The sequence below is a fragment of the Hemiscyllium ocellatum genome, chromosome 3, assembly GCF_020745735.1.
Source record: "Hemiscyllium ocellatum isolate sHemOce1 chromosome 3, sHemOce1.pat.X.cur, whole genome shotgun sequence".
NCBI lineage: Eukaryota > Metazoa > Chordata > Chondrichthyes > Orectolobiformes > Hemiscylliidae > Hemiscyllium > Hemiscyllium ocellatum.
The window spans coordinates 135344728-135367075 of record NC_083403.1 but is presented as its reverse complement, the minus strand read 5'-3'; the positions used below and the strand labels follow the sequence as shown (position 1 = coordinate 135367075).

The 22348-nt window shown below is 37.9% G+C and overlaps 1 protein-coding gene across 4 annotated transcripts in view; it reads left to right on the top strand.

The window, feature by feature from the left end:
- The window catches only part of LOC132808061 (kelch-like protein 29), a 231874-nt gene that overhangs the window by 127587 nt on the left and 81939 nt on the right, over window positions 1–22348 (top strand). For all 4 annotated transcript variants that reach the window (XM_060821981.1, XM_060821975.1, XM_060821987.1 and 1 more), the window contains 2 exons: window positions 6890–7028; window positions 20180–20376. In XM_060821981.1, coding sequence (XP_060677964.1) covers window positions 6890–7028; window positions 20180–20376 — 336 coding nt within the window. The remainder of the gene's footprint in view (window positions 1–6889; window positions 7029–20179; window positions 20377–22348) is intronic.

Sequence of the window (22348 nt, the reverse complement as noted above, 5' to 3'; positions counted from 1 at the left end):
GTCCTCCCTCAGTCTCGGAGCGTTTATCCGAAGATTGGTAAACCCTGCATTGCAAGTCATTTCATTTAGAAGTTCCCATTCCCTGATAGTTAATAATTGCCAGATATTATTTCTGAAAACCGCATTTTCTACAGTGAAGCAGAGCTGAAAATTCAACAATTAAAAAGAAAAGATTGGGGAACCTATGATCTTTACAGAATATGTCAGCTATGGCCATCAAAAGAGGCATGGCCTGACTTCTCCCAGTGACCCTTCACCAATCAGTCAGGAATTTGCAGTTCAGTTGTCACGGAAATAAATAGGAGCAAAGTGATAATCAGGCTGTGATTGCCACTGCTCAGAGGACTTACAGAAGCAGTTTTCCCAGGAAAATGCACTTGTTGTTATAATAATATTGCACAGGAATGTGATCATTTTCCGATGAAATGACTTATTGTGCACCTCTGTACTATAGAAGTAAGCTTGGCCACCGAAAATCAACGGCTGATTATTCCACTTTCAGCCCAAATGATGAACTGGGGTCCGACCAATTACTTCAGTTGTAAAATAATGAGCATGTCTGCTGCAATTTATTGTTGCCTAAAATAAAATTAAATTGTCAGCAGAACCGGTCAGAAACAACAGATGTCATCACTCATGGATTATCAGCTCCGTTATCGCTCGTGATGGGTGTTTAGGTTATTTGTCTCCTTGCTGTTAATTTCAGGGGGAAAAACGTTGGTATAATTGTCACTTCCTTTCATTTTGGTATCAATATTAGATTATTTACAGTGTGGAAACAGGCCCTTCGGCCCAACAAGTCCACACCGACCCGCCGAAGTGCAACCCACCCATACCCCTACATTTACCCCTTAATATGTAATATAAGACAGAGTATTCTCTCTCTGGTTCTGAACTTGTTGGCAGGAAGGGCATTTAATTGGGAGGGAAAGTGATGTATGTTAACTCTGTCCCTTCTGCTGGAATTAAATAGAAGCTATTCAGTGAGCAACAGCAGGTCATTGATGTATCCGGGATAGATTAGCATGTTGTGGTGTTTCTGGAAATCTTTTTAAACCATTTTCAGCAGAAAATGGTTTTTGTACTGTAAATGCCATGTACTTTTTTCTTGGTTGGTTTAGCAAGACAGAGTTTATTGTGTCAATGTATATAACGTGAAAACTGTAAAGAAAGACCTGATGGAGCAGGATCAGCTAAGTCCATGGCAGCATAATTATGTGTGCCCAAACTAATGTCTTTTTAGATTGCATTTTCCACTGAGTTGTGAGTGTGGGAATGGATGCTCAGCAGAAATATGTGAAGATGTGTGTGATAACACTTCTTTAAAAGATGACCAACTGTCTGGAGGTCTTGAAATGGAGATCAGTAGGTGTTGAAATTACCAAAATACTATGCAGGACACTGACTTAGATTTTCTGCACCCCATTTCCCCATATAAAATGTGTGCATTTCCTGTTCTGCTGTGATCCCAGCCATACTGCACTCCATCATGCTTTCTGGAGAGACGCCTGCAGTTTATTTTAGGACATTAATTTTGGAGGATGACCTTCTTGCAAATGCCAATTTCCATGATCAGCAAATGGTGTGACAAATTATTTTATTGGTTCTGATAACCATTCAACCACCAAGTATCCTGTGAAAGCAAAGTTAAGATGGAATAGGTGGTCTTTTACTGCAATGCTCAACGTTCATTTTGAGCAAAGCTGCATTCTTACACAGTTGAGATCAAAATGTTAACTCATGATATGAATAAAGTTTATTGATTTGTAAACCTGTTCATGAGTGTGCAACCACAAAATAAAACAATTAATCATATGTTGAAGTGTGTTCTTAACTGTGATCAGAAAGATACCTCTGATCTCTCTCAATGAGTGACAGGTTGTTAACGAGTTTTGAGAAGATTTATAGCTCAGTTTGGGGTTCTGGATATAGGTTTGCTCACTGAGCTGGACAGATTGTATTGTTTTGTGTTCCAGCTGTTATGACACTCTCATAGTCAGAAGAGAGCATTGAAACTAATTGGTGTCTCTCCATAGACTATACCTAGTAAGAAGCTTGGAAAACTCATTAACAGTGCCTGAAATTTCTGTAAAATTAGATAAACGTTAACCATACATAAGGTACAGTGACTAGTTTTGCCTTCAGTTTTTGTTTTCACAAGGACTTAGAGCTACCAAACTTCAGAGAAGGGCCAGTATATTTTAAAATCTTAACATTTGATGGTATTCTCGAAATATATATTTCACTCTTGGAAAGATGATTGAGTGGGAAATAATCTTTGATTTGGGCGTTGCGTTCACCAAGATTTATTTCTAGCAATGAGAAGGACAGCATGGTGGCTCAGCGGTTAGCACATTTGCCTCACAGCTCCAGGGACAATTGGATGCTGACCGTTCCTCATTGTTAACACCATGATTGGGAGCTGTGGCTGCTCCACATAACACTCAGCTGCACAGCCTGAGGAGAGGACTTTGGGGGGGGGGGGGGGTGTACAGTGAGAGAGGGACTCACTGAGATCTTTGTAGAGAGAGGAGGAGAACTTCATCAAGGTAAGCATCCTTGAGAGAGGCTTCGCAGTAAGGTTAAAATCAACTAGAAGACAGTGAGGTCTGCAGATGCTGGAGATCAGAGTTGAGAGTGTGTTGCTGGAAAAACACAGTAGGTCAGACAGCATCTGAGGAGCAGGAAAATTAACATTTTGGGCTGGAGCCCTTCATCAGGAAAAATCAGCCTGAGGATCATTGCTGTGTCACTAAAATACACAAGTGGAGGAGAATGGACCAATGGAATGGGGGTGCAGGGGAATAGGAGACAACGGCTGAAAGGTGACATTCAGTGCACTTCTTCCCAAAGCTGGGCCCCTTGACCCACTGAGTGCCTATTAACATTGGACGTGCTCCACTCTCCATGGGGCCACAGTGTTTGCTGGGCAGTCTTTGTGTATCTGTGAACTTCATGAGGCACCACTGAGCATGGGTGGGTCCAGGGCTTGAGATAATTTCTTGGGTCAAGTAACCTGCAGAATGATAGATTCTGAATGTTTCCCTATCAATGCACTCATGTAATATATATCAGGAAGACTGGGTTGTTGTTGAGACATATGTGTTGGCATTTATTAACAATACTGCTTACATAGACTGGTTGTTGTGCCTCCTGATATCAATATATACCACATGCACATGGTGGTCTGACTGAAGACAGCATACTGACTCCAATGCACAGAGAGTGGCTGAACATTGTATACCTTTATACCAGAACAGTACATTATACTACATATATTTGTCTTAAATGTACAGAATGTATGCAATGGATATTATTTAATCAACTCGTTTAGCAATGTTGTGACACAACTCTGATGCAGATGGAATTTGAAACCAAGCCTCCTGTCTCAGAGATAGGGCACTACCACTGCACCACAACAGCCGTCTGAAACTGGCTAGTAATGTAACAGGTATAATTGGTGTCAAATACCTCTGAGTGACATTCAACTGCCTGTTGGACCAATCCCAACTCCAGTTTAATTAGGGACATTTTTACAATGCTGAGGGCACTCCCACATAACTCTCCCCCACCCTCCCCAGATGCTTGCTCTGGTAGTTTCAAGTAAATGCTGCCCATTGTGTAGATAAAAACAATGACTGTAGATGCTGGAAGCCAGAGTCTAGATTAGAGTGGTGCGGAAAAGCATAGGGGGTCAGGCAGCATCCGAGGAGCAGGAAAATCGATGTTTCAGGCAAAAGCCCTTTATCAGGAATAGAGGCAGGGTGCCTTTAGAGTGGACAGATAAATAAGAGCGAGGTTCAGGTGGGGAGAATGTAGCCCCACCCCACCCCCGCCTCATTTATCTCTCCACTCTGCAGGCACCCTGCCTCTATTCCTGATGAAGGGCTTTTGCCCGAAACGTCGATTTTCCTGCTGCTCGGATGCTGCCTGACCCGCTATGTTTTTCCGCATCACTCTAACCTAGACTCTGCTCATTCGCTGTCAATAGATAGGAGACATTATTATAACCCTGGAAGAAACTGCAAGTGAAAAATAATAGTAGAAGTATCTTCACATGTCACATAACGTGGGAATAAACTATCATAGCAAATGCTACAGAGCCGAGCATGCCAGAGTGAGACCCCTCAGCCACATTAGACAACATTGATTGTCGTGGTGCAGACCATTGTCAAAGGAGATGGATGACTGCTAAAATAATAATCTGTTATTGAGGTAATGAAATACTGCTTTCCTGAAATCACAATACCTCAAAAATCGTAGATAGCAGAAAGTACAAAGTGTGAAGGAGTCAGACAATAAATAAATACTCAATTTTCAATGTGATATTCAAAGCTAAGTCAGTGAAAAATGTTATTCTAATCATTAAAATGTTCACATATTATCCATGTGTAATTTTTAATGAGATCTGTGATGACACAACCTCTACAAAACACTGGGATGACAATGTTGACTTCAATATTAAGTATCTCCATAGATATGCACACAAGCATAAGTTCAAATCACAGCTTTAGTTGCAAATTGAATTCAATAGATACATGTTGCTGCTCATCAGTTGGGCTTCTTGTGTTCTAAGAGAACACCTTGTATTCATTAAGTCTTCCACTGTTATAGTGGTGTAGCGGTAGTGACACTGGACTGAGAGGTCTGTGTTCAAGTCCCACCTGCTCCAGAGATGTGCAATAAAATCTCTGAACAGGTCGATTAGAAAAATCGGTTCAATAAAACTTTTGAAAGAAAATAGTAAGTTAAATCCTGACCAATTAACCTCTATGAACCTGATTAGATAATCCCTGGGGTACAATTAAAGACAGTGGAGAACTTTGAGGCTAAGAGCATTCAGATGTGTTTCTGAAAAAAAACAAGCAAACACTTTCATAGGTATTTGTGTGCACCAAAGGTCATAATGCTGCTAAAAACAGGAAAAAGGAGCGTGTCGAAAGGAGGGTTTGAAACTTGAAATTCAGCTCTAATATGTTCTTGTATTGAATCATGCTAAATATAGATAGTAAGTGAAATATGGGCAACAACTTTGATGGACAGATGGGTGGAACTTAATATTGACCACATCGGTCAGGGCTGCTATCTTTGATTTGTTTTTTTTTATTGTCACATATACTTAGATACAGTGAAAAGTGTTGTTTTACATGGTCTACAGGCAAAGTGCATCAGGGTAGCAGAACAAAGTGCAGAATGCAGTCTTACAGCCACAGAGAAAGTGCAGAGAGAGAGAGGTCAGCATTTGAGAGGTTGGTTCAAAAATCTGGCAACAGCAGGGAAGAAGCTGTTCTTGAATCTGTTCATACGCGTATTCACACTTTGATATCTCCTGCCCAACAGAAGAGAGTCTAACTGGGGTGGGAGATGTTTTTAATTATGGTTGCATCGAGACAACTAGGAGGAGATCTACATTACCTCCAATGGGAAAAGCGCACCACAATATTTTACTTTCTAGTTTGCTGTCTATTAGAATACCTCAGAGTGATTGATTGTTTTCCCTGCTTAATGATAGAATTGTTGTTGGAAGTCTGGGCATCCTCTGAACTTGCTGCCAGAAAAAAAAATAATATTGAGAAAGAAAACATCCACACCACAGAGATTGTTTTCCTGGGCATATTTATTTTGAGATCAGTTTCAATATTGCCATGGAATCCAGACCAAAGAGAATTTAGTTGCCTCAGAAATATTGTTCATGTTTATTTTGTTCAAGCTTTTATACTTCAAGGTCGTCCCAAAGTAAGCATTGTCTTTTCACCCCTTTCCTTCACTGTAATGGGATTTTAAGAACATTGGTAGCAACACAGATAAAACTCAAAATTGGAAAAAAAATCTATTTTAGTACCATGTGCAACCACTAAGAGTTTCCCCATTATATATGATATAATAACTTTTATGTTCTCCTAAAATAAATTGGAGTTCCTTACTGGCTAAGTTTTGTACTAATTTTCCATGTCCATAACAGTGGGAAAACCTTTTCTTCATCAATTTCACAATCATGACTAAAAAGTTTGCTCCAATTCATCAATCTGGCTGCTTTAGGTACTTTTCAGCATACAATAAATTGCAATAATTGAAATTATACTACATTATGAAAACAATGAATAAAGAGATGTCTGGCAATTGTTTTGTATTATAGAACTTCTATCTACAAGGCTGTATTAGACCAATGTCGTTTTATTGCAATCTAAAAACCAAACTTTTAATAGTAAAAAATCTGACAAGTAACTCGTCGAAATTCAAACCAGTTTGTTTTGCGTTCATTTCAAAGTAGGTCAATAAACCATTGTATTTAGATGTTAAAGTTGTTCTCTTTCAAAATATTTGGCATATGACAAAAATGGTGAAAGAATTTGGAAAAGCATATGTTACTTGCCAGTTTTATAAATTAGCAGTGAGTTTATCATTTTTAATAAATGAATCTTGTTCCTCCAGGTACATTTTGCTTTAACCAATTGAGCTCTTAGTGTCTTTCATTTGCAGCGTACTATTGCCATGTTTTCAGTGCTACAGTAAGTTCCAAAATTAAGATATTCAATATGTTTTGGGAGGGAAGCTATATTATCGGTTAGCAGGTGTTAGAAATGTTTTGATTATTTCATTTTCTTCTCTTGTCTTTCCGTGGTTATACACAAGTTGCTTTCATTTTGTTGATGAGAAGTGTTTTTGACCCTTAAAGACTCGTGAGGCTATCGTTTTATACTTTCATTTATTAAAGCCAATGCTGTGTGCTTTTTGTTTTACATTGTGGCAATGTTTTTTTTTATCAACTGTGTGTTGTATACAAATGTCAACATGTGCGACTCAGCTAGAGTTCACCAGGTATCTGTCTCTTTTATTCGAAAATTTCGTCATCGGAACCCTGGCAATGTCTGTCTTCTCTGTTCTGCAGAAATGTTGAAGGAGTTGAACCAGCAGCGCAGAGCGAAAGAGTTTACAGACCTGAAAATAACTGTTGAAGGCAAAGAGTTTGAAGTCCATCAAAATGTTCTAGCTTCCTGCAGCTTATATTTCAAGGAACTGATCAAAAGGTTTGCCTTCCTCAAGCTGTGATCTGGTCGGTTCTTTTGTAGGGTTCATTCGTGTAGCTTTCCTCTCTTGCAGGGTTGTGAAGATAGATCCTCCTGTCACAGGGCCAGTAGCCATTCTTTCTATCATTTCAGATGAATGTATTTCTAAATTGAAACTAAACCCTGGTTCATTTGCCTATTATATTTTTGATTAATAGCTGCTTCAATTTAGAGTGAAGAAATGAGAAGTTCCATGACTGAGGATCCCTATTTATTTGACAAAAGCTTTCTTTTTGGAGACTTCTTTGTTTCATTTTAAATGACAGAAAAATATTATACTTATTGAGTTCAATCCATGTTTAAATTCTGCTGTTTGGGGAAAGATCATTTTCAATTATCAGCAGTAATTTGCCAAGAAATATTTTATTCCTGCATCTGCTTACCAACAGAATTGTTAGAGTGCTTTTTTTTACATAACTAACTAACGCTATCTAACCATTGAAGCCCTTCATTTGCAAAAAGGCTAAAGGATTGTGGCAGATTAAATATTCCAGTTTTGCAAAATTACATATATAGCAAGTAAATTATCGTATGTGCAAAGTAAATAATTATATTACAGAATGTCACACTGTTTGGTTTGAACATATTTATAACTTGGGTTTAATATAATCTGTTATGAAATCATTTATGAATTGGCAAATGTTGATATATAACTAGGAAAAAGGATGAGCGTAATGCTGATTATAAGGATCTTTAGCTCTGTGCTGTTACAATGTAAATGGAAATGATGGCTAAAAGGATTTTTTGGTTTTAAAGGATTTGTAATTTGCAAGCTATTTTTCATTTTGCTTAAACTTATATTAACTGTTTCATTAAATCCATGGGCATTGTTAGATGTTCCATGCATAAGTTGAACAAGTAACTTCTTAGAGATTGCATGACATTAGTTGAAAGTAAGATTAGGGAAAATGCTCCTCTGTTAATTCAATATATGGAATTTAGTATTTGTTTTTGGTTTATGTTCTTAATATAGTGAAGTGAACTCTCAATTAGCTATTTTAAACTCAAGTATCATTGAGCTTAGATTGTTGGAGCATGCTTGATGTAGCTAAAATAATGCTTCTTTCTCAAAGTCTATTGCAGAGTAGATTGCTAAGGGGTTACGTGAATTTATACCAATTACCTTTCATTATCTATTGGTAAAATAAACTGTATTATTAATTCTAGAATTCCATTTTAAGCTTAATTGATGGAAAATGTGTTTTCTGTATAACTTGAACATTCTTTCTTCCAACTTAACTTTATCATACAGGCTATTTACATGAGTCAGTTATTTATTAATATGTGAGGCTGTTAGTAAACTGAATGGAACAAGCAGTGATGTTTAATAATTTCGAGTTTGGGACTAGTTAAAATTGAAATCCTTTCATACAGCTGATGTTGATTGCTCAGACATTTCAGTAGAGAGGTTACTGTTAATTCAATTCTGTTATAATATTTCAAAGCTCTGCTTTTATTTTACACAATATGCTATGAATTTTAAACACATTTCAGTGGTTTTTAAAGTACAATTTTGCAGTTCTTTTCAGTGTGATGTTTTTATGATTCCTGTTATAAAGCATTAATCATTGAATATTTGTGCAAAATCTGAGCATGTCTGCCTTTGACATTTCCAAGTTGTAGGATGAATAATAGGAAAGTTTTGTAATTATCCCCTTTTATTTACCCTGCACATGTCTTAAGAAAGGTGTGTCATCTGAAGGTGGGGTGGGGGGGAGGAGAAATATCTAGTACTTCTTTGTGACTTTTGCTCTATATAGCTTTGTGAGAGTTAGGTATCCTGTCAATCCCGCCATGCTACAAACAATCCACAATCCCAATCAATTCTGCTCTTTTGTCCACAGGAATTAGTTACAGTTGTTCTTCTATTAGGAAACATTTCTGTATGTATTTTTCACTTTGTAAAATTGGGTCCATACTTTTTCCAAGAGTGACAGTATGCTCCTTTTAGTAACACTTTTTCAACTGTGATAATTTAGAAAAAAATGTTTTGATGTCTCGACATTATCACTCAAATTGTGTGAGTTAAAATCAAAATTGTAAAAAAAAACTTAGATACACATCCATAGAGCAATCAATTGTGGGACTAATCTCTAAAAGAGCAGCTTTGAAAATATTGCCAAACAGAAATTTCAGTTCTTGTCTGGATCTAACCTCTTTCCTCAAGGTTTTGCCCAAGATCCCAGAACCCATAGGAAGAGAGGACAGTCAACAACAAGTGTGGGACCACTTAGTTCACTGTTGACTGTTCTGCATGCCTGTTGATTATTCTCCGTAAACTAGAGATGAGAGTGAAGGATGAATGGTCTTCTCACTTACTTTCTCCATTACCTCCTGGAATAATCATATTTGATTAGCTGAATGTGTAAATCACATTGAGTTTTTCCACTTGTATTGATGAGTATGATGTATGTCATGACTCAATTTATAATGTGTTGGAGTAAGATGCATTCTTAGGGTTTCCAGTGCTCACTCCATTATAGCCTGCAACCAATGTGTTTTCAAAAAGCATTAATGTAGTCTCAAACAGAATCAGAAGTTGCTGGAGAAACTCAGCAGGTCTGACCGTATCTATGGGGACAAATCAATTTGGAACTAGATCAAGTCTGATGATGGGTCACTAACTGTTTTCTCCCCATAGATGCTGCCACACCTTCTGGGGCTCTCCAGCAATTTCTACAATTATTTCAGATCTCCAGCATCGTCAGTTGTTTGTTTTATCTTAATGTAATCTTTCACTGAAGAAGCATTTAATTTTTTTTAAATTTTACATGGCAATGATATTCCTTGTGTAGCAAAAAGCCTAAAGTCTCTCGCATAAAGATGAACCTTTCTTTCTCTGAAAAGGGAATCAAATCTATTAAATGAATACAGATTATTCCTCCAAAAGGTTCCCAAATTGTTGCATAAAATGCTGGAAAATCCAGGGTATATATTTACTAACAGATGGTGCAGATTCAGTATGTAATCAGCAGGTTCCTGTGCCCATCTGTTCGCATTATACTGTCTGTAAGACTGCTTTCACATTGTTGGAGCTTATATATGAAAAGTGCAGTTTATTTTTTTTCTACTCTCTTCCACTGACAGCTTGCTGCCGTAGGCTGTTCAGTAATGATTTCTTGTTCTCAAGTGTAGATAATCTCATGGTGCCTAGAAAATCATTCAATCCAAAGGTGTGAAATACCAAGTTGAAAATTAATTTATAGTGTCAGAATAATGAATCCTGTAACTTAAGTTGTAATAGCCTGACAGTTTTGCTTTAATTGCATTTTTACTTGATTAGAATCTCAAATCAAACTCCATTATTCATCTGGCATCCATTTTGGCTGACCCTGCACAGAGGAACTCGTGGCAAGAATATCCCCTGTATCAAAGTTTACGGCATGTCTAGATGATGGCACTCTTTTTTGTTCAATCCATGACAACATCATGGAGGTCATAAATTCTCCATGAGCGTGTGGATTTTCTTTCTAGATGTGGCATGAAGGTTAACTTGATCAGTATCAAAACAAACAAAAGCCTGCCTTAGGTTTCTGTTCACTAAATCACTAAGTCTATCATGTTCTACTTCGCTGAAACTTTTTTTTCTTCGGCACTGTCCAAAAATTTCTGACTAAAACTATTCCAAAGTTACCAATTTCCAAAACGATTGTAGTTCCTGCCACCCTATCATGTGGATATGACATATTTCAGAACATTATCATATTTTAAGCCCTTGAATCCTGTGTCAGCATCATAAAGATTTATATAAATAAACAATTTAGTGCTATAATTAGATTACCATTTCACCAATTCGATGACCAAGCAACATAGGTAACTATGGGATTGGTTTTATATTATTGTGAATTGGCGAACTGAAAACTATGAAAAGTTAAAGCCCATTTCAGCAAAACTACAGGTCAATACCGACAAGTTCACTGCAACAAGAGTCTTCTAAATGAACTTCCACAACATTAATGATAGTTATTGCTTGAATTTGTCTTGCAGAGAAAATACATTGTAGGACATTTTTTTTTAACGGCAGCAATGATGTGGAGGTGCCGGTCTTGCACTGGGGTGGACAAAGTCAGAAGTTGCATGAGACCAGGTTATAACCCAACAGGTTTATCTGAAATTACAAGCTTTCCAGAGCATTGCTCCTTTGTCAGAATTCATGATGCTAAAGTGGAGTGCCTGGCTCAAAGAATAAATTCTGTGTCCAGTGATCCTACTCTACTAGCTACCTGACGAAGGAGCAGCGCTCCTGAAAGCTTGTGATTTCAAATAAACATGTTGGACTATAACATGGTATTGTGTGACTTCTGACTTTTTATGGCAGGCCAGAGATCAAATCATAAATAGCCTAAGTTTAATATTTCACTATGTATTTATGGAGAATAACAGAATGAGGAATGTTATGAAGAACTAACGTCTGATTTTCTCTGAACACTTATCATCTTTATACATTGGGTTTCCCTCAAGTTTTTGATTTTGATACATTCATTTAAATAATGTGCTTGAGTGCAAAGGTAGCCTGCTCTGTTCAGCTTAGTCTCTGTCTTTGCAAATGTTAATTTACATCATTGGAGTGAGGGAAGATTGCATATCTCTTATCAAGTTCCATCAAGCAAAATCTTAAAAGAAAACTGTCCTTTTGTCCATGTCTGATTTCTGGAGAATGATAAATATTGATACCAATCAATAAATGAGAAAGCCTTTACAAAGGTAGGTTATGCTTTCAGGTAAATGTTATCCAGACAGTTCTCCTGTAAATAGCCTGATTGATAAATATCTACTCAACATGATCTGGGAAAGATGGGAGAGATTTTTCTTTCAGCAGTATGATTGATGTATAATGTTTCATTCTTAACCTAGTAGAAAACTAATGTTCTTGTACATTATTTATCATATTTTTGCACAGTGAATACCAGAAGCAATTGCATTCTCATTTTTTGCATTTTTTTTTATTAGTCAATAATTCTGCTGATTTTTGCTTACAGCATTTTTCTGACATGAATCTGAACAGATTCAGTCTTGCATGGGGGCATCAAAGTCCTTTGCCTTGCTTTCAATCATGCGTTTAGATCAATTCACTATTAATAAACAGAGAATACTTTGTCCACAGGATGTTGTGTGAATTTGAAAGAAAGGTTTTTAAAACTTCATGTTGCCTCTTACAGCACAAGGTTGAAGGTTGCAAATCCATTTTCTTCCTTTGAAGTGATGTAGCTCAATGAGGATGGCAGTAAATGGGTAATACTGTTTAAACATTACTGCAAGAAAAATAATCAGAGAGGGTCAACTGCAGTTTCAGAATTCTACTGAAATGAAATAAGTGTGTTTCAGAACGCCTATTATGATTGTAGACAGAGCTGTCTTTGTTCTATTATGAAATATGAAGTTCAAATTTCACCATGCATGAAATGTTGAAATAAATTGCTCTAATATTTCCTTTGATGTCAGTTTTGAATTCGGTCTGACAAAATAGTGTTACAATTTTATGACTCCAAATCAATGTTGGATTTCATAGACTGAAAGTGACAATCAATGGTGGTGTTCAGGCTTTTTTTTTCCCATTTTCAGCATTTGTGCTTGTGATGTAGGTTGTAGCTTTTGATAGCTATCACAAAGATGACTTATTGAAGTCCCTGACACAGGAGTCCTTTGAGGGAGTGAAGTAGTATTTACTGTTGTACTTGGCTACTCATAAGAATTGCGCAGTTCAAATCAACTCATCAGCTTTTGGGAATCCACATTGAGGAAAAATCTAATACTCTTGAAGTGTGTCAGCAAGTCAGTCAGTTCAAAGAATATATGGATTGTATGTTTGTCACAAATGGATGAATTACGAAAGTTAACAAAGAATAAATGTTAAGGAAAGCTTTTTGGATGTCACTGTTTAATGGAAATAGAAATCTAGTACAGAATGCAGACTTCTTATTGAATACCACTAAATATTTCACTTTATTGTGCCTAACGTTTGAAATTCTGTTGTCCTGGGTACAGTGGCTCTAAAATGCTATGAATAAAAAGTAAATGTTAGTAAGCTGATCGAAAAAAAAATCTTTTTCTGCTTTCCCAAATAACTAACATGTGAATGTAGACTAAATATATTTATATAACTTATGAAAATGTGAAGTATTGCAGTGGTGATAAGGAGAATCAGTAATATTGTTTTTTAAATTCTCAAGTGTCAATTAAATTCAAGCTTTAAAATTATTCAAATCATAGTTTAGCATAAGTCATATCTTGCACACAGCAGGTAACTCTTTAAGGATTGAAGTAGCATTCAATGTTACATTTTATGTTATAGAATTTACAATTCATTTTCTTTCTATTGAAGGACCAGTAGACAAGATTAAGCTTTATTTACAGGATTGGAGTATGGACTACAACAGTCAATTGTGTTTGTTGTTTCTCATCTCCTCCCATAGTTCACTTGTTTTGTGCTGTCTAGGAGTCCTTTAATATGGTCTTCCTTGTGGATGAGTCATTGTTGTATTTGTCTGCAATTCATTTAGTTGATCAATTACATGTCCAAATGAATGTCTTGTTCCTACAAGTGAACCGATTCCATGTTCCTTCCTTCCTAATGTCTTCATTACTAATTCTATTCCATCTGCTTTAAATAAAATCTTTGCTTATTAACATTTATATATTTATTCAGAAAATCTCGCTGCAAAGGAATAGATGGTTCTTCATGTTTCTGCATTTCCACAGTATTTGGCAATGGAAACTGATAACCAGTTCTTATCAATTCTGTGTGTCTCAAATTATGAATGATTTTTTTTTTGAAAATATTCAGTGTTCTAAGGATTAAGAGCATTAATTATTTGAGAACGTATTAGAATTGAATTGAATTAGCTTTATTATCACGTACTCAAATGAGTACAGTGAAAAATTTACAGTTGCCTCATTACAGTATCATCTTAGGTACAAGAGTATCTAGGTACAAATACTTAAGATCAAATTCTTGGAACCAAAAAAAAAATTCACTGGAAACTACTTGAGATCTATTCCATTCTGGTTTTAACCTTGAAAAGATCATTAATTTATAGCATTTCAACAAGTTGTGACACAAAACAAGATAATAGGAGAGAATTTTATGTCCTTCCCATCCTTACCAACCAAAGTGGATTGGTACACAGGGCGAATGTAAACTCAAGGGTCATGCCATTTGGTATATACCTGATGCCTCCTCTGGTATTTTAGCAGTAGCAGGGGAAGCATGGATTTCCTTTGAGTCCATTGATCCTCTTAAGTAACTACTTAATGACTACATAAGGTCCTCCTCACCGCCACAGCTGTTGCTATTTTGGCTGTTGGGCTCTTTGCGAATTGGAAGGTTGTGGGTTGGAGACGATCTTCCTGTTAAGGCAGCCTGTGCCCAAAGGAGAGACCCTACCCACTCCCACCCTCAACACTACCTATTGCTGACTCCATTGAAACCCTCGATTTACCAGTGTCTCATTTTCTATGCTTCCTCATTGCTGGGACTGCCTAGAGTCCCGAGAACAGGCACCTCTCTCAGTGGTACAGCTGGGTCATTGAAATTGACCTGGTCAGCTGTTCTTGGAGGTGGAATTTCTTCCCTGGATGACAGGGAACTTGGTCAGCCAAGAAAAGGTGGGTTTACCTCTGACTTTTAAGATGGGAAGAACTCAAATCTTTGACTCATCATAAAATTCTAGCCATAAGTGTTTTTGATTGACAAGTTGAATCATGCTGACAAATTCACCAGTTTCAAATAAGTCCGGAAAAACAAAATTCTAGGAAAAGATCAGCCTGATTGATATTGAAACTAATTATGCGATGTTCTATTCTGTCCTTATAATCAAGAGGATAATATAGATGCATTTATGAGACTGGAATAAATTGTACAATATTAGAATAAATGTGTATAATCCCTGACATTAGTCGGACCATTGACAACAATTGTTGCTCACAAGTATAGAAAAGATCTTTTACAGTCCTTGATTTTAACTGTATTCACATTTTAATTACTACAGCCATTTTACTTCAGAAAATTGAACATGCCTTTGTTATAGTACTGTCACATCATTAATACACCAGATCTTGGAATTTCATGACTGATTAAAATTACATAATTCAGTTATGTTTTGCAGCCTAAGTCATGAGAAGTTGGACTCTGTTATCTTAACACAAATGCAGATGTCATAATGTCACAGTTATTGAATTATACAGGCTATAGTAAGTCATGGGGAAAAAAAATTACAATTTGATCATGGTGAGGCTTTTCAATTCCTAATCTTTCACATTTGTGAAATAATGGCAGTGTTACATTGCTACCGATGTGATGTTCTTTATCCATTCCAGACATATTAATACAACTTTTCATTGCAGTTAAATTATTCTGATTGTAAGATGACCATCGTGTAAAATATTGGCATTCAAATACTTGATGTGGTGTTTATCAACTTTCTCTGCAAGTAACCCATTTAAAATAAACAGATTATCATTTCAGCTAAAATAGCAGAAAGAGAAATTTGACACAAGCAAGTTTTGTACGCAAACATTCCTACTGGTCATAATTTCAAGGCAAAGTTCCATCATTTATTGGACAATCTGAAATTTTTGGGTATAATTTTAATCTGTAACTATTTAAAAGTTTTATTCCAGGCTTTATTTTCATTCTACTTATTGATCACATTACTGCAAGTGGAGATGCTGGTATTGGACTGGGGTGACAAAGTCAGAAGTCAAACAACACCAGGTTATAGTCCCAACAGATTTATTTGAAATCACAAGCTTTCAGAGCGCTGCTCCTTCATCAGTGCTCCGAAAGCAGGTGATTTCAAATAAACCTGTTGGACTATAAACTGGTGTTGTATGACATCTGGCACATCAAGTAAGTTCTTGGTGTTTTTATCATTTCTAATTATCTGATCAATCCACTTTCATTGGCCGTTAAGCTTCTGAGAAAGACTGAGTTTGAGAATGAAGCTAACAAATGCCAGTCACTGGGCCGCACCATGATTAGCACTGCTACCTCACAGTGCTACAGACCCGGGTTCAATTCCAGCATCAGGCAATTGTCTGTGAAGTTTGCACATTCTGCGTGAATTTTGTCTGCGTACTCCGGTTTCCTCCCACAATCCAAAGATGCACTGGCTAGGTGGATTAGCCATGCAAAATTGCCCATGATGTCCAGGGATGTGCTGGCTAAATGGGTTAACCATGGGAAATGTAGGGTTACAGGGATAGGATAGGAGGTGGGTCTGGATGGGATGCTGTTCAGAGGGTCAGTCTGAAGTCAGTGGACTGAATCGCCTGCTTCCACATTGTGGGAACTCTTATGATTTTTTTCTAATTAGCTTGAATCAAGAATTCTAAACTGTTGACCATGATCTTTTGGGTCAACAGAGAAAAGCAAACGCTTAAGCTCCAAAGAGCATTTTAAGTTGGATGTTTTGAATTTCTATCCTGTGTTTCTCCTTAAAACCATTTGCTTTAGTGCTGTGTGGTTTTTTTTTAAAGATTATGCATGAGTGCCTGTTCTATTTTTTATAAATGTTTGGTTATATCTTACTATATAATTCATAATTCACAGCCCCAGTTTGACCCCTGACCTGTATTTGTCTTGTACACTGATATATTAAATTAGACAGCAGATAACGCTAAGGTTTGCAAGGGTACAGTTGTAAACCTGTTGCTCCCTTTCCTTCATGGAGACTTTTCCTGTTCAGAAGCCACCGGCCCCACCCCATCCCTCCCCTAAAAAGCACCCACCATGGGAGTTGGTGGGATGGTTGGAGCATCTCTATTCTTCTGTTTCAAAAAAGACCCACTCATAAATTTATAAATAACAAACAGCATGCACTGCACTGCACTGCACGGGCAGTGTGATAAGAAACCAAGAAAATCAAAAACTAAAGAGGGAGAGCAAGGATGGGATGCTGCTAAATCAAAATAGTGCTTGAGGGGAAGGCAATGCACTGCTCCCCCCCCCTCCCCCCCAATGGTGTTCACCTTTCTCAAAAGGTTTCAGGAGGAGAGAATTCAGCTCTTTTTTCCAAAAACTCGCCAATGAATCCACTAAAATGAACTCGGGCTTATTCTGAAAGTGCATTGATGGAAGTGTGAGAGATAAAAATTACCAATTTCTCTGTGTTGCTACTTTTCAACATGTAGCATATACTCTATCGTTGTGATGGTATTCATTGATATGGTAGATGCAATTATGTCATCTCTCACTTGTCTTCACCTGCAAGTATTTTTAATTAACCTGGTCAGGCAGACCCCTGGAGCTGTGACTTGAACCTAAGTCTCCTGGCTCAGAGGTGTGAACTGTAATCAACCTGCCCAAGCTATTATTACACAGCTCTAAGAATAGGTGGGACTTGAACCTGAGTCTCTCAATAGGCACCCTACCATTGTACCACAAGAGGACCCTCACTCAGCCAGTCAGCATCACTTGCTCTCAACCAGCTCTGTGCCTGCTGTGTTTTCGAGAAAACAATGATACAGTTACAATGTTACTAGACTAGCAAACCAGAGTTCAAACCCACCGTGACAGATGGTGAATTCAATAAAGAAATTCTGCATTTCTAAACAAGTCCCAACAATGTCCATGTCACCATTATTATTCATCATAACCCATCTAGTTTATTAATGACGTTTAGAGAAGGAAATCTGTCATCCACACCTGATCATGGCCAGCAACATCCACTTCTTATGGAAGTGTTTTTGACAATCATCCTTCATACCATTGTAATACCTACATTAACACCAGTATCCCATCACCAAGGCACCCTTTATTTACCGTGCACAGCACATGGGCTCTGAGCAGCCAGCTCAGTGCCAGTCCCAAGAGTGAGGAGACTCTCTGAGACGCCTGTTTAATCTGTCAGTCAGGGCTCCCTAACTGGCCCAGGTTAACAGCCCCAGTCAGGGATCTCACATTCAACTAGATCCACATGGCCAACCTTGTCTCCGTCACTGCAACCATGGATACAGTTCCCCTCATTCAGCAATGTGAGAGATTAGATAGTGTCTATGGATCTGTATCTCTTAGCATTACCAGGGTATTCTTTGCACAGTGGAGCTTGCCTTGCACCTACAATAGCACCAAGCCAGTGGAGTGACTCTAATCCATATGGAAAAGGTGTTCTCAGACTCCTGTTTCATTTCAGAAGTGCACCAAGATAGCGTTACAGCTGGCTGCCAACACCCCACCCATTGGATGTGCACAGAGACTCTGAAGTGTTTATCCCTTCCTTCGCCCTTTCCTCATAAATGTTTTGCAACCTTCTGGCTGCCACTCTCCAAAACCAACTGGATTGCCCCATGACCAGACTTCCAATTCCAACCTGTACATTATCTATGGCTCTGTTGGGAGTGGCTCTGTGCTGAACCTTCCTATCTGATCTGGATGATTCCAAGCTGGAAAGGAGCCGTACAGGAAAATTCACTGTATTTTCTCTAATCCACCCCTGTATTAGTCAATGTGTCTAAACTGAGATTTGTCAGAGAGCTTTTATTGTCGTTGTCACACATTAGCACCAAGAGTTACACCACAGTGCTTTTAACTGATGGGACCTCTATGTGACACAATGCAATTGTAGAAATGCTTGAAATGTAACTGCATTCTATCTGTAGAGTCATAGAGACATACAGCGCAGAAACAGACCCTTCGGTCCAACCTGTCCATGCCGACCAGATATCCCAACATAATCTAGCCCCACCTGCCAGCACCTGGCCCATATCCCTCCAAACCCTTCCTATTCATATACCCATCCAAATGCCTTTTAAATGTTGCAATTGTACCAGCCTCCACCACATCCTCTGGCAGTTCATTCCATACACGTACCACCCTCTGAGTGAAAAAGTTGCCCCTCAGGTCTCTTTTATATATTTCCCCTCTCACCCTAAACCTATGCCCTCTAGTTCTGGACCCCCCGACCCCAGGGAAAAGACTTTATCTATTTATCTTATCAATGCCCCTCTTGATTTTATAAACTTCTATAAGGTCACCCCTCAGCCTCCGACGCTCCAGGGAAAACAGCCCCAGCCTATTCAATCTCTCCCTATAACTCAAATCCTCCAAACCTAGCAACATCCTTGTAAATCTTTTCTGATCCCCTTCAAGTTTCCCAACATCTTTCTGAAAGGAAACATTGGTCAAGCCTATTCCTATATTTTATTTGAAAGAAGTTTTATGATGTTTGGAAATAAGAAGGAAGGCTAATTTCCACATTGATATCACAATTAATATACATATATCTTATTGAAATAGTAATGTGGATATTAGAGAATTTTACTTCAAATGTTTATCATTCATATTCATGAAGCCGTTGCAAGCTTGGTTGCTGGTTATATCTCAATATTATACCAAACTGAGTAGCATTGCACATAGCTCTATAAACACAAGAAGCAATTATGGAGCAACTAGAAGCTGGGTGACAATTTCCACTGAATTGGAAGCAAAATTTGTTTGAATTTTGTAATTAAAAAATGCAGAACCAGTTGTGCAAGCGATACAGACAGATTCTTGAAAGGATTTTCGTGTGGTGCTCCTTCACACTTAACACTTTTTCTTTATGTAAACCATTCTGATCTTCATTATTTTAACAGGGTTCTCATTTACAGATGCCTTTGAGGTATGTTTGGTGTAATACGTTGTCTTCCTAAATTAACGCGACTAAACATACATTTAAGATACAGGACCATTTGAAACCTCAGTGTTCTGCTTTATACAGGGGAACACCTGTTTAACAGACAGCCTAGGCCACAGTCATGGAACTCCTAAAGGATGGCTGCTGGCTTCCTGTGGCAGAAGTAGACCTTTTCCCCACCTTTCTGCTTTAACCATTTTGTTTCCAAATTCTTCAATTTATAAATCTGTGTCATTAGGGCTTCGGTTTTTGTTTATGAGCAATTATTGCATCTTTCATCCTTAAGTTGGCTCATTCTATTTTTAATAACATTTTTGCATGACAATGTGTTTTTGTGCTGGGCAGTGCTTACTCCTTCTCTTTCAGCTCACATATTAAAGAATAGTAGAGCATTGTAGTGCACAGTGTGAGGAGTGATAAATGGAGCCACCTTTTAGTTGAAGTATGTAAATAACTGAATTTGGATCTAACTTCTCATCTATTGCCTGCTGTTATTAGGGCTTCAAAGGACAACAAGAATGGAGAGAAGCTGGAGTTGACAATTTCAAACATAAATGCAGATGTTCTGGAAATGCTGCTGGAGTTTGTTTATACTGGCTCACTCATCATTAATTCTGGAAATGCAAAAACACTCCTGGAAGCTGCCAGTAAATTCCAGTTCCGAACTTTCTGCAAAGTTTGTGTTTCGTTTTTAGGTGAGTAAGTTAAGCAGACACACATAAATAACTGCATGCGTGGTTCTGTTCGCCGAGCTGGAAGTTTTTGCTGCAAACGTTTCGTTCCCTGGCTAGGGAACATCATCAGTGCTATTGGAGCCTCCTGTGAAGCGCTGCTTTGATGTTTCTTCCGGTATTTATAGTGGTTTGTTCTTGCGGCAAGAACAAACCACCATAAATACCGGAAGAAACATCAAAGCAGTGCTTCACAGGAGGCTCCAATAGCACTGATGATGTTCCCTAGCCAGGGAATGAAACGTTTGCAGCAAAAACTTCCAGCTCGGCGAACAGAACCACAACAACGGACACCCGAGCTACAAATCTTCAACCAGACTTTAAAATGCATGCGGTAATAGTGCAATGCAGAAAATGTTAATGTGATTGCTGTGGCTCAACAAATTTGAGCAATGACTGAACCACACTGACCAAGACTGTTTTCATTTTCTGTCAGGTGTTTAAGTTAACTAACATTTATTTGCCTCTGATGGGGTCACTACACATATTACAACAGGGAAGGGGGTCTGATTGGCTCCCCTCTTTTTAAATCCTAATCAGTTGGTCACTTTTTAAAAAATATGTTTTAAGCATGCAGCTGTCATGCTTCAAATAAAATGTAGTTAATTAGGTCAAAATGAAGCAGCTAATACCAAAATGTTTGATTGAAAGAATGAGAAATTTCATTACCTACTGACAGAGAAAGAATAGTAAAACATGACATCAAACAGTTACACAAAAATGGATAATAACTTCATCATGAATTGGGAATCTAGTACAAACAGGAAAATAACAGCAGATATAATTTAGCATTCATAAAGTCATGGATGTTTACCCAATGTCTCATTTCCTCAGTAACAGTATAATTTATAGAATCCCAAAGTTTTTGAGGAATGGTTGTTTTCCAAAGCTTCTTTTCCATGTCTTTTGAGAAATGCTAAGGCATGAGAGAGACAGAGAGAGAGAGACAGAGTGAGAGAGCACTTCTTCCAAGTTCTGTTATGACTTTCATTTATTCCCTCCCTCTTCTCTGACAAACAAGCTCCTGAAATATAGTTAGTTTGTTTTTCCCTTTTGCTAGTCTTTCCAAGCTGAGGACTCCACAGACAACATTTCAACTCCCAGTATTTGAACTTATCATGTAAGTGTGAATTAAAGAAATGCAGACTTCTTGACAAAGACTTTGTTGTCCAAGTTCACTCTGGCTAGATGAAATGGAAATTTCAGTGCTGCCATACTGATTCCCTGGACATGCCATAGTCTGTGGTGATGTGACCAGAGCAGCCAATTTTCATCATTATTTGTTCTAATTTTGAAAACCCTTTCAGTCTGTTGAAGGTCTCAGGTACTGAAATCAGATAATTGAAGTTGAAAATCAAAAGCCAGTGTCCATCATTAAGGTAACACATAGCACATTGATTTTGTTATGCTTCTATCAAGCTTGTTCCAATATTCAGGTAGATTATAACTGCTTTGTATCTGGAATCTATCCACTTATCTTTATTCTGTAATTCCTCACATCCATGCCCAAGAAGAATCTATCATTGGGAATTTGGAAATTTCAATTGTTTGAGCTTCAATCCTTTAGTTTTTGGTGAGGAGAGTTTTCCAGTTTCCAAGTGCTAGAATGAGCCTCTGCCCAGTGGGCAGGAATATTGCTCTAGGTTCCTATTTGCTGAAAGTACATGTTGTGCATATCAGGCAAACAGAATCCTCCACTTGCACATTATGTCTTCAGAATTTAAGTATTTGCTGAAACCATTGAAGGTTATTACATGAGGAATGGTCATTTTGGAGAAATACTTAGGAGTTCCCCCAAAGTGAGGTGCCAAAATCTTCAAGAAGGCTCCATCTTTACCTCCCATCTAATCCTCTTAGACCCAACCAGCTCACCTTCAGCACATATACCAACCTTTTCCCAGCTACTAGCAGTTCTGGAGAAGGGTCAATGGATCCA